Consider the following 12,488-nt stretch of genomic DNA (forward strand, 5'->3'; position numbering starts at 1 on the left):
TTAGGGATCACTCCTGCCTGCAATTCAGGGAGCATATGTGGTGCTAAGGATCTAAATAGAGTCAGTATAAGCAACAAAAATGCCTTAATACCTGTACTATCTCTCTGATCCTACAAAACAATAAAAAAAAACATATTTTCTTCTTCGGAAATACTTGAGACAAATTTTTACAACCAATGTGCTTACATTTAAATTCAATTTGAAAAGTTATTTTTGTTTGTTTGTTTTTGGGTCACACCCGGCTGCGCTCAGGGGTTACTCTATGCTCAGAAATTGCTCCTGGCTTGCTTGGGGGATCATATGGGATACCGAGATTCAAACCACCGTCCTTCTGCTTGCAAGGCAAATGCCCTACCTCCATGCCACCTCTTCAGCCCCAATTTGAAAAGTTTTTAAATGAAAATTGACAGGAAATAATAGACTCTGGATTATGTATTGCTTTTTAAGAGTAGGACATAATAGAAATCAGTATAATAATAGTGAGACGATATATAAGATGCATCTTCGTTACATGAAAAATATTTGTGCTTGGGAATACTTGTACTAATGTACTATAAGCATGGAAATTATTGATGGACTGAAATTCATATGAAAATAATTTTAGTGTACAGTCTAAAAGTTATTTAAAGGCAAAACATGCAGACATAAAAAACTGTGTCATGACATTATGTTACTCAAACTGCATGAGCTTCACTATAGTTATTTGCTAGTAATATATGCCTATATAAAAGCATATTATAAATATCAAGTCTTGTCAAATTTTTTTCTAATAATTTTAACTTAATGGGTCATTTTATTTCAAGCTTTTGATTTTATACATATAACACCATGATTAGGATTATTTAAATTAATCATAGCATGATTTAATATCAATTACAGTAAGATATAAAGAGGCTATTTTTACCATGTGGTTTCTTTTTTTTTTTTGCAAGAAATAAGTAAGCTAACTCACCTAGAAAAGTGTTAATTACATACTAAGTCCTGCTATATTATCAACTGCTTATTAACAATATCTAGTTATGGGATAGACACATGGGGTACTTGTCTTGCCCACTGCTTACTCAAATTTTTCCCTGGCACCTCATAAGGGCCCTCATGCTATGTCAGAAGTTATATCTGAGCACAAGACCAGAAGTAAGAGCTGAATACTACTGGGTGTGCCTCCTAACACCTCATTTATTTATAGCTAAAATTCTGAAATATTCACTATTTATGGGCATATTCTGACAAAGTATGTTTGTGTAATGATTGGAAGAAAGGGATAGACAACTAAAGAGCAAGAATATAGAGTAATAATTAAAATGATTACAATTATCAATTAGGTGGGACCAGCCCATGATATGAAATTTACTATAAAGAATGGTGAGCACAGTTGGAACACTAACTGTGCTGACAATGACCATGACAATGATAGTGAGAGAAAACAATAGTATGCCTATTCAAAAACAGGCAGGAAGGAGGGAAATGGGGAACATTGGTAGCTAAAAAGTTACACTGGTGAAAGTTGGTGTGCATTTGATGACTAAAATCCAACTACAAACATTTCTGTAATCACAGTGCTTAAATTATTATAGAAAAATGATCAATTAGTTGAATATCTTAACATTTGATAAAAATGAATTATTTTTTAAAATCTAACATTTCAATGTAAATGTTGGCATATGCAGGAGCATGAAAACCGAGTGATTAAAATGAGAGATACAGTCTAAGAGTTAAAGTATATTTGTAGTCAGGGGTCAATGAGGCCATCAATTTGTGCACTCTACATCATCTCACTATAATTAGTTTTTTAAGTGACTTCTGTTGGATACTCCCATGATAAAAAGGCATTATAAGTAAAGATACTTTCAAAAGTGAAAAATTGCAAAGACTACTCCATGGTCTTTCTTGGAGATAGCTCAGATTCAACTATAATAAATTATTACACCTTACATGAGTAGGAACTGAGTTGATCTCTGGAACACATGAATAATTCAGAGGACTACATAAACTTGGAAAACTTTGGAGCCCGATGGCATCTAGAAGAACCTTTGAATTCTAGTCACTCTGTAATTTTGGGCCCAGCATTCAATTATTTGACAGTTTGGGCCAGGAATACCACTTGGAAGAATGGCTTGTTAAAAAAAAAAAAACTTATCATGAAAACTGAAAAGTTGACAGATTTGGTTATACTGCACTAACAAGATAATGTTAGACAATGAAAAAATAAGAAAGTGGAGGCAATGACTACAACACTTTTTGAAGGGAGGCCATACCCAGAAGTGTTAGTCCGAGTTTACTCTTGGCTCTGTGCTCAGAGTGGGACTTGGATGATATATTATAGTACCAGAAATTAAGCCCCATTCTAGACAAGCACTTAAATGTTGTGTACTATCTCTCTAGAACAAGAGTATAGATTTTAAAATAATATGGAGATGCCAGAGAGATAGCATGACATGTAAGTAAGGTGCCATCACATATTGTCTCAGAGCATCTTCAGGACTGATCCCTGAGGTCAGAGTAAAGAGCAAACCGGAGCACCACTGGGTGAGGCCAAAATCCAAAAAAATAAAATAAAATGCACAGATTTAATTCTTATTAAATGTTTTATCTCTCACTTCTGAAAACCTTTGCCAATATATTTCTTGTTTTACATCTAAAATAATATTTAAATTAGTGTGATTATTATAATGATGAAAAGAACATTGTTAACAGGAATAATAGACTAGGAACAATAGATTTCCAGCTTGTGTCATTATATTTAATTTCTTCAATTAGCATAGGTATATTTTATGATATCCTACATACTTTTTGAAATAAAAATACTAAAAATAATTAAGGTAACAACAAAAATGTTTGCATTGCTTTCATAAAGATCCCATAGCATAAAGTGGAGGAAAAAGTTAAAGCAAAGATATCAAGAGAAATTGGATGGAAGGAAGAAAAAAGAATTAAGAAGAAAGGAGATGCTAAGTTTAGAAACAGAAGGAAAAATATTTAAATAAACAAGAAAGAAACAGAAGTGAGAAAAATTAACAGATAGCTTGTTATAATGACATACCAGGTGGTTTTGAGTATTCAATTAGCATCAATCAAATTACCTTGCCTGGCAGAAGGTAACCATAAAAGATAGAAGAGGAAATATTAATTTTATTTGCCATGCTTAGAGAGAGATTCTCATGGCTTACTCCTGGCCATGTTTAGGGAACTATATAGGATACCAGGTCAAGCCTTGGTTGGCTGTGTGCAAGGCAAACATCCTAACAAAACAAATTTTACTATCTCTCTGGAGCCAAAAGAATATTTTAAAGAGTAAGTAAAATATATTTAAAATATTGTAATAAATGTGGTAAATGCAAAAGATTTGTGAATATAGTTTTAATATCTAGCAAATTTATTTTACTAGTAGATATTTAATGCAAATTTTCTTATATTAAAAATTCAAAGTTTCAATCATATATGCTAAATAAATTTGAAAAAGAGAAATAAAGAAAAAAATGAATGATGCTATTTGATATTATTAAATATTTAAAAACTAACTGAAGTGCCCACAGCTGGTAAGTCTCTTGCTTTGCATGCATCAGTTCAATTCCTGACATAACAGCACAGAGCCAGTAGTCAGTGGTAAGCTCTGAAAACATGACAAATGTATCTCCAAAACTTATGAACAAGAACGATCACTAAATATTTTATGTTTTTCTCAAAATACAGGAGATTAAAGCCACGTCCTTGAGTGGGAAGCAACCAATTCATCATACTGACCCTCTTCCTGTCTTTTATTGGAACATTCAATTTTAAGCAACTACATTTAGGCCACTCCTCAAAGAGAATATTGTTCCAGGAACTATGATCACAATTTGCAATGACAGTCACAGTGATTATTTTATCCTCCTGGGATTTTCTAACAAGCCATATCTGGAGAAAATTTGTTTTGGGGTAGCTCTAATTTTTTATTGTTTGACTATTACTGGAAATGTGGTTATAATTATCATCTCCTGGAAGGATCCCAAACTCCATACTCCAATGTATTTCTTTCTTTCCAATCTTTCCTTTTTAGACCTATGTTTTACTACTAGCTGTGTTCCACAGATGTTGGTTAATTTCTGGGGTCCAGAAAAGACTATAAGCTATTTTGGTTGTGCCTTTCAACTTTATATCTTCTTATGGCTTGGAGCCACTGAATGTGTCCTTCTTGTGGTCATGGCTGTGGACCGCTACGTGGCAGTGTGCTATCCACTTCAATATAATACTATTATGCACACAAAACTATGCCTGAACTTATCCATTCTGTCATGGGGGACTGGTTTGGTTCAGTCTCTAATTCAGTCCCCTACTACCCTCCAGTTACCCTTCTGCTCCCACCAAGAGGTGGATGACATTGTGTGTGAAGTGCCAGCCCTAATTCAGGTCTCCATTGCAGATACCACTTACAATGAAATACAAATGTCCATAGCTAGTATTATTCTTTTGGTGGTGCCCTTGATGATAATTCTCTGGTCTTATGGTTCTATTGCTAAGACTGTTCTGAAAATAAAATCAACTTCAGGGCAGAAGAAAGCATTTGGCACGTGCACTTCTCACCTCCTTGTAGTCTTCCTCTTCTATGGCACTGTCACAGCTGTATATCTACAACCCAAGAATAACTATACTCGTGAACAGGGCAAGTTTTTCACCCTTTTCTACACTGTTGTAACTCCAACTCTAAATCCACTCATATACACTTTAAGGAACAAGGAAGTAAAAGGTGCAATAAGAAGACTAGGGAGGAGGACCTTGCATTTCCAGAATATCTAGAGGTTGACAGATATAGGATTATTGCTTAGTCTGAGAAGAGAGAATGATCTAATTAAAAAAAATCTCAACATACTCCCAACACCTAAAAGACAAGATCTGATTTTTGTTCAAATTGATATTTTATTGCTACACATTGGTTAATTGTATCAATCATATCTTTTGTATTTAGATTTATGCACCTTTTAGTGTATAAATAAAATATTTATTAGTCATCATCTTAAAGAATATACAATACAGTGTAAAAAATAAACAAAAACTTGCAAAATCAAAAAAAGCAAAATATGATTTTCTTTATCCCCTCCCCATTTTTCTCTAAGTTCAACCAGCACTTTTTTTTTTTTTTTTGGTTTTTGGGCCACACCCTGTGACGCTCAGGGGTTACTCCTGGCTATGCGCTCAGAAGTTGCTCCTGGCTTCTTGGGGGACCATATGGGACGCCGGGGGATCGAACCGCGGTCCATCCTAGGCTAGCGCAGGCAAGGCAGGCACCTTACCTCCAGCGCCACCGCCCGGCCCTCAACCAGCACTTTTATGCAGACTGCATAAAGATTTTCTTTTACCATAAAAAGTCATTCTTTAATATGGCAAAATTCAGTTCTAAATTACTTATGGCTTATTACTTCATTATGAAGATTGACAAGAACGAAACAAATTTATTACTCCCAGGTTTTGTTGCTCAAAAACCAGTTTCTGAGTTTGGAATTTCATATTCTGGAAAATATGAGGTGAGTAAAAAAGTTCAAAAGAGAATGTGTCTTTTTGCAGAGTGAATAGAGCACTTTGATAAATTTGGAATGAAATTATATATGGATAATTTCATGATTGCCTTGAGCTTTTCATGGGGAAAAGCACTGAACTACTGGTGTTCCATTATATTGTTATTTTCACATCATGTCCTTATGTATGCCTGGTGGCTCTCTGTCAGGTCATGTTCTGGTTCTGGGCCTGAAATTCTATTTTTTTTTTATAATTATCTTTATTTAAACACCGTGATTACAAATATGATTATAGTTGTATGATTACAGTCATGTAAAGAACACCCCCCTTCACCAGTGCAACATTCCCACCACCAATTTCCCAGATCTCCCTACTCCCCACCCCTTCACACCTGTACTCGAGATAGGCTTTCTACTTCCCTCATTCTTTCACATTGTTATGATAGTTTTCAGTGTAGTCATCTTTCCAACTGCACTCATCACTCTATGTGATGAGCTTCATGTCATGAGCTGCGCCTAGCTCTCATCTCTCTTGTCTCTGAGATACTGTTAAAAATGTCTTTCATTTTTCTTAAAACCCATAGATGAGTGAAACCATTCTGCGTCTTTCTCTCTCCCTCTGACTTACTTCACTCAGCATAATAGATTCCATGTACATCCATGTATAGGAAAATTTCATGACTTCATCTCTCCTGACGGCTGCATAGTATTCCATTGTGTATATGTATCACAGTTTCTTTAGCCACTTATCTGTTGAAGGGCATCTTGGTTGTTTTCAGAGTCTGGCTATTGTAAATAGCACTGCAATGAATATAGGTGTAAGGAAGGGATTTTTGTATTGTATTTTTGTGTTCCTCAGGTATATTCCTAGAAGTGGTATAGTTGGATCGTATGAAAGCTCAATTTACAGTTTGTGAAGGAATCTCCATATCACTTTCCATAAAGGTTGTACTAGATGGCATTCCCACCAGCAGTGAAAAAGAGTTCCTTTCTCTCCACATCCCCACCAGCACTGCTTGTTTTCCATTTTTGTGATGTTTGCCAATCTCAGTGGCGTGAGGTGGTACCTCATAGTAGTTTTGATTTGCATCTCCCTGACAATTAGTGATGTTGAGCATCTTTTCATGTGCTTTTTGGCCATTTGCCTTTTTTCTTTTTCAAAGTGTCTGTTCATTTCTCCTCCCCATTTTTTGATGGAGTTAGTTGTTTTTTTCTTGTATAGTTCTGTCAGTACCTTGTAAATTTTGGATATTAGTCCTTTATCTGATGAGTATTGGGTGAATAATTTCTCCCGATCAGTGGGTGGCCTTTGTATTCTGGGCACTATCTCCTTTGAGATGCAGAAGCTTCTCAGTTTAATATAGTCCCATCTGTTTATCTCTGCTTCCACTTGTTTGGAGAGTGCTGTCTCCTCCTTCAAGATGCCTTTAGTCTCAATGTTCTGGAGTGTTTCACCTACATGTTGTTCTATATACCTTATAGTTTCAGATCTGATATCAAGGTCTTTAATCCATTTAAATTTTACCTTTGTACATGGTGTTAACTGGGGACCTGAGTTCGCTTTTTTGCAAGTGGCTAACCAGTTGTGCCAACACCACTTGTTGAATAGGCTTTCCTTGCTCCATTTAGGATTTCTTGCTCCTTTATCAAAAACTAGGTGGTTATATGTCTGAGGAACCTTCTCTGAGTACTCAAGCCTATTCCACTGATCTGAGGTTCTGTCTTTATTCCAATACCATGCTGTTTTTATAACTATTGCTTTGTAATACAGCTTAAAATTGGGGAAAGTAATGCCTCCCATATTCCTTTTCCCAAGGAGTGCTTTAGCTATTCGAGGTTGTTTATTGTTCCAAATGAATTTTAGAAGTGTTTGATCCACTTCTTTGAAGAATGTCATGGGTATCTTTAGAGGAACCGCGTTAAATCTGTACAATGTTTTTGGAAGTATTGCCATTTTAATGATGTTGATCCTGCCAATCCATGAGCAGGGTATGTGTTTCCATTTCCGCGTGTCCTCTCTTATTTCTTGGAGCAGTGTTTTATAGTTTTCTTTGCATAGATCCTTCACATCTTTAGTCAGGTTGACTCCAAGATATTTGAGTTTGTGTGGCACTAATGTGAATGGGATTGTTCTCTTAATGTCCATTTCTTCCCTATCATTATTAGTGTATAAAAGGCCATTGATTTTTGTGTGTTAATTTTGTAGCCTGCCACTTTGCTATATGAATTTATTATTTCTAGAAGCTAATTTTATCCTCAGCTGCTTTTAACCTGTTGGAAAGCTCATCCATTATGTTCTTCAATTCGTCTACTGAGTTTTTCAGACCTGTTATTTGACCTGATATATCAGTTTGGAGTTTTTTGATTTCTATCTTCATATTCTCTTGATTTTTATTAGTGTTCTGATCTATACTTTCTTTGAGTTCTGTGAGCATCCTTCATATTTCTTCTCTAAGCTCCATTTCTGAAAGACTGCTTAGGTGGTTGGCCATTGTTGGGTCATCAGAGTTTCCATCTTCATTCTCTATGGCTGATGTTGGTCTGCATAGTTTCCCCATTGTCACACTTATGCTGTGGGTTTTTCTACGTGTTGTGGTGGTATTCATTGGCTAGGTGGAGTGCGCGGCTGCGAAGCAAAGCTTCGAACCCTTATAGGTGGGCTTAAGGGGGCCAGCAGAGTCAGCTTTATCTGCAACTCCAGCCCAGAAAGACTCACCTCAGCTGAGGCAAGCCGTCAGGGGATGAATGCCAGAGAAGATCAAAGTTCCCAGGTTGAAGCAAGCCTGGGGAAGCCCCAAAATGTCTGCCGAGCTTAAGGGGCCCAGCAGAGTCTGTCTTATCCGCACCTCCGGCCCAGAAAGACTCACCTCAGCTGAGGCAAGCCATCAGGGAATGAATGCCAGAGAAGATCAAAGTTCCCAGGTTGAAGCAAGCTGGGGGAAGCCCCAAAATGCCTGCCCGAAATTCTATTTCTTAAAGTTTTTCTTAGATCATCATATTTGTAGTGTATCTCAATTGTTTTTGTGCCTTGAACTTATTTTTATTTTAGATGCTGTGTTGAGTCCAGTTTAAATTTCCAGGGTTCCCCTAGGTCTCTACATGAAGCACTATGAAAAGTTATGAAAATTTCTGGACTATGACCCACAGGATATGGCTCTTTTATGAATACATGAGTACAAGAGTATGGTTTGACTAGAAACACTTAATATTTGAAGACTTTTAAAATTATGTTTTATTTTATAAGAACTATAATATTTGACATTCAAGTTGATAAATTATAGCAAGAGTTATTCCATTCGTTTTTTATTCCCACTCCAACATACATTCATGATATTACAAGACCAAGATTAAGGATAGGTTGTATGATAGTTTTATAAATTAATTAAATACAATAACTCTGAAAAAAATAATTCTGAATTTTGCTTTAAGGACTTTATTATTTTATGATGTGTGGATAAAAAGATTTTTAATCATTTCAGAGTTTCAGGACTTTCATGAAGTCAGATAGAGCAGCATAATGTCTTTTATGTTTGTTTGTTTTACTTTTGTCTTTGGGTCACATCTGGCAATGCTAAGGGGTTATACCTGGCTCTCATTCAGAAATTTCTCTTGTATTCCATGAAGGACCGTATGGGATGCTGGAGATCTATCCTGAGTTGGACATTTGTAAGGAAATGCTCTCCCCTCTGTACTATAGCTCAAGTCACAGAACACTCTAGTTTCTTTTCTTTCAAACTTTGGCTTTTATGTTTCTATACATTTAAAATGTAGAATACATTGAAAAGGGAAGAAAATGACATTTGAAGACTTAATTAAAAAGAAATTATGTGGGCCAGAGCGGTGGTGCAAACAGTAGGGCATTTACCTTGCATGTGCTAACCTAGGACAGACCGCATATGGTCCCCCAAGCCAGGAGCAATTTCTGAGCTCAAAGCCAGGAGTAGCCCCTGAGCATCACTGGGTGTGGCCCAAAAAGAAAAAAGAAAGAAATTATGTAATTTTTTATGAAATCCTGAATATTCCAATATCCTAACTGGCCAAATATTTCATTTTTGTTTTCTGGGAACTGACAATGTATGTACTCTAGACGTGAGAAAAAGCATTCCTTAGGATAATAATTAAATATTAATAAATAAATATTTAAAATAACATCAGTACCAGAAAGTAGTTAAATTGGTGAGGCAATAATTAAAAAATAGGTGGGATCATGACAATTATTTCATGATGAAAGAAATTGTTTTATTTCTTCTATTAAATTAAGAAAAACTCTGGGAGATTTAATTTTTATTCAATATTTATATATATATATATAAACCTAAAAAGTTCTTATATTGAGAAATCATTGTTAAATAGGACATATAACAAGGATGGGCAACATTTTCATATTTATAACATTCTCAAGCTAAACAAAATTGTTAAATTAAAATTTAGTCTACTATATTTGGTAAAACATTTAACTTACATTTACTAACATTTATCCTTGAACTCTTTTTTTCTTGGCAAAGTATGAGATGTTAACTGGTTTTGATGGTGTTACTGCTTATAATTGTTCTCTAGGTTTGTGTTAGTCAGTCTGGAGCATAGTACACACCAATGGAACATTTTGAAAAGATGTGCTTGCAACAGTACATTATATTTTTAATGTATGTCTTTTCAAATTGGGGGATTACTTATATGACAGTTACAGAATTCAAACATAGTGAGGTCGTTGTACCTGGCTTTCAACCAATCATTGTTTTTCAGTGAATTATTCTATAAATTTTATACCATAAAAATCAATTAGTTTTATGTTGAATGAAATTCAGTCCATAATTTTATGTTTACATTCTTGAATCTTTTGTTAAAAGTTCAAGTTAGTACAGTCAAAATTTCACAGGAGGCTTTGTCTTAGAGTGAAGACATTCATTGAATTCTTTCTTTCAAATTGTACTTTCTATAACCTTAATTTATCTTCAAATTATTTTATATTTGAATGCAGGGTACTGGGAGGATGGTTGGGACTCTGGAACTTTAGCTCTGAACACCATGTCCACCCTAATACTAAATCACACAACTTGATTTTATTCTGCAGCTTATAAAACCTCAAGAAAGTGTTTTCAAGTCAGCCACTGTACTTCATAGTGATAAAAATAATCTCTATACTCAAAGTCAAGATTACTCAGCAACTTCTTAAACTGATGGCAATTAAATTAAATTTATGCAGGACAGGACAGCTACAAGTTCTCTACACATAGACTTTCTTGGTATATGTAACAGAGTTGAGTTAAGTGAGGTCCAGAAAAATAGTATAATCATTAGGGCAGCATTAATTAGATCTGATTGGTTTGAGTCCCAACACCAACCCACAAATAGCTAAAAGTAATTTTTGAGCATCTATGAGTGTACCCCCCAAGATTAAGATGATTTTTTTCATGATAAATGAAACTGAACACTTTTCTGTAATTTAACCTGCATTATATATTACCTGCAGTATGGACAGCTTAACTTTCCAAATATGATCTCAATAATTTTTATTAACAAAACAACTTTCTCAAACAAATCCATACCTCTATAGTAATAGGCATGACTTTAAGAGACAGCCGTTCCTCTCATGTGTCAAATTGTGCCATTAATTCACAAGAAAAAAGGTAAGTCATGCAATATTTATTGTCTTGTTTCTTTATTACAAACCAGAGAGAAAAAAATAACTGAAAGGCCCCTCAGAGCTGGGGGTCTAAGTTCAATTTTTTGCAAGTGGCTAGCCAGTTGTGCCAACACCACTTGTTGAAGAGGCTTTCCTTGCTTCACTTAGGATTTCTTGTTCCTTTATCAAAAATTTGGTGATTGTATGTCTGGGTAACATTCTCTGACTACTCAAGCCTATTTCACTGATATGAGGGTCTGTCTTTATTCCAATATCATGCTGTTTTGATAACTATTGCTTTGTAATACAGTTTAAAATTGGGGAAAGTAATGCCTCCTATATTCCTTTTCCCAAGGATTACTTTAGCTATTCGAGGGTGTTTATTGTTCCAAATGAATTTCCGAAGTGTTTGATCCACTTGTTTGAAGAATGTCCTGGGTATCTTTAGAGAGACCGCATTAAATCTGTATAATGCTTTGGGGAGTATTGCCATTTTAATAATGTTAATCCTGCCAATCCATGAGCAGAGTATGTGTTTCCATTTCCGTGTGTCCTCTCTTATTTCTTGGAGCAGGGTTTTATAGTTTTCTTTGTGTAGGTCCTTCATGTCTTTGGTCAAGTTGACTCCAAGATATTTGAGTTTGTGTGGCACTAATGTGAATGGGGTTGTTTTCTTAATGTCCATTTCTTCCCTATCATTAGTGTATAAAAAGGCCATTGATCTCTGTGTGTTAAACAAATGAAACATTTTATATTACTTGGTACTCACAATGCTCAGTAGACAACATCACTGTTTCACAATGAGGCATGTTTCTTTGCAATTAGTTTACATTTCAATAGCATTGTCTCTATCATAAAACCTACTGAATGCACTGTGTTATTATTCCAAACTGCTGAAAATTTGCTCTCCCAATCCACTGAATTTAGCAAATTTTGAGCTGCAATGACACTATATATTAGCTTCTTTTTTTACAGCTAAATTCATCACCATAAACAAGGTTTTTGTTTTAGATATCAACAAAGAAATGATAATCTCTCCTTTAAATTTTGAAGGTTCAACACTCTGCCTCAGCTGTATTTTTATTTGTAGTCACCACTTTATGGATATTACACTACTGAATTTTCATAACCATTTAGTCACTAGTGCTGAAAAAAGTTTTGCTTTGGTCTAGGGAGAGCTAATCCTCTATTTCAATTTTGGAACTTAACTGTATTACTGATTCTATTTTCTCTGTATTTGATTTAATCTTAATATGAAATTCAGTACTTGAAAGGATATTGTTCACATAGATAAGAGTTGGGCTACTGAACATTGGCATAATGATTTGATTTGGCTTAGGCCTCAGAAGAATGGGCATAGCCCCCACACACCTGAA

At 35.1% G+C, this 12,488-nt stretch overlaps 1 protein-coding gene across 1 annotated transcript; it reads left to right on the forward strand.

Annotated features, from left to right (window-relative positions):
* Window positions 1–3,825: 3,825 nt before the first annotated feature.
* On the forward strand, window positions 3,826–4,773 carry LOC125995763 (olfactory receptor 2H2-like). The gene has a single exon (XM_049764760.1). It carries the CDS (start codon window positions 3,826–3,828, stop codon window positions 4,771–4,773), a length of 948 nt encoding a protein of 315 aa, XP_049620717.1.
* The last annotated feature ends 7,715 nt before the right edge of the window (window positions 4,774–12,488 follow it).

Source organism: Suncus etruscus, chromosome 18, assembly GCF_024139225.1.
Source record: "Suncus etruscus isolate mSunEtr1 chromosome 18, mSunEtr1.pri.cur, whole genome shotgun sequence".
NCBI classification, from domain to species: domain Eukaryota; kingdom Metazoa; phylum Chordata; class Mammalia; order Eulipotyphla; family Soricidae; genus Suncus; species Suncus etruscus.

Bases quoted from the DNA above. Each gene is read 5' to 3' on its own strand.
- LOC125995763 (XM_049764760.1), top strand. From the start codon at position 3,826: ATGATCACAATTTGCAATGACAGTCACAGTGATTATTTTATCCTCCTG.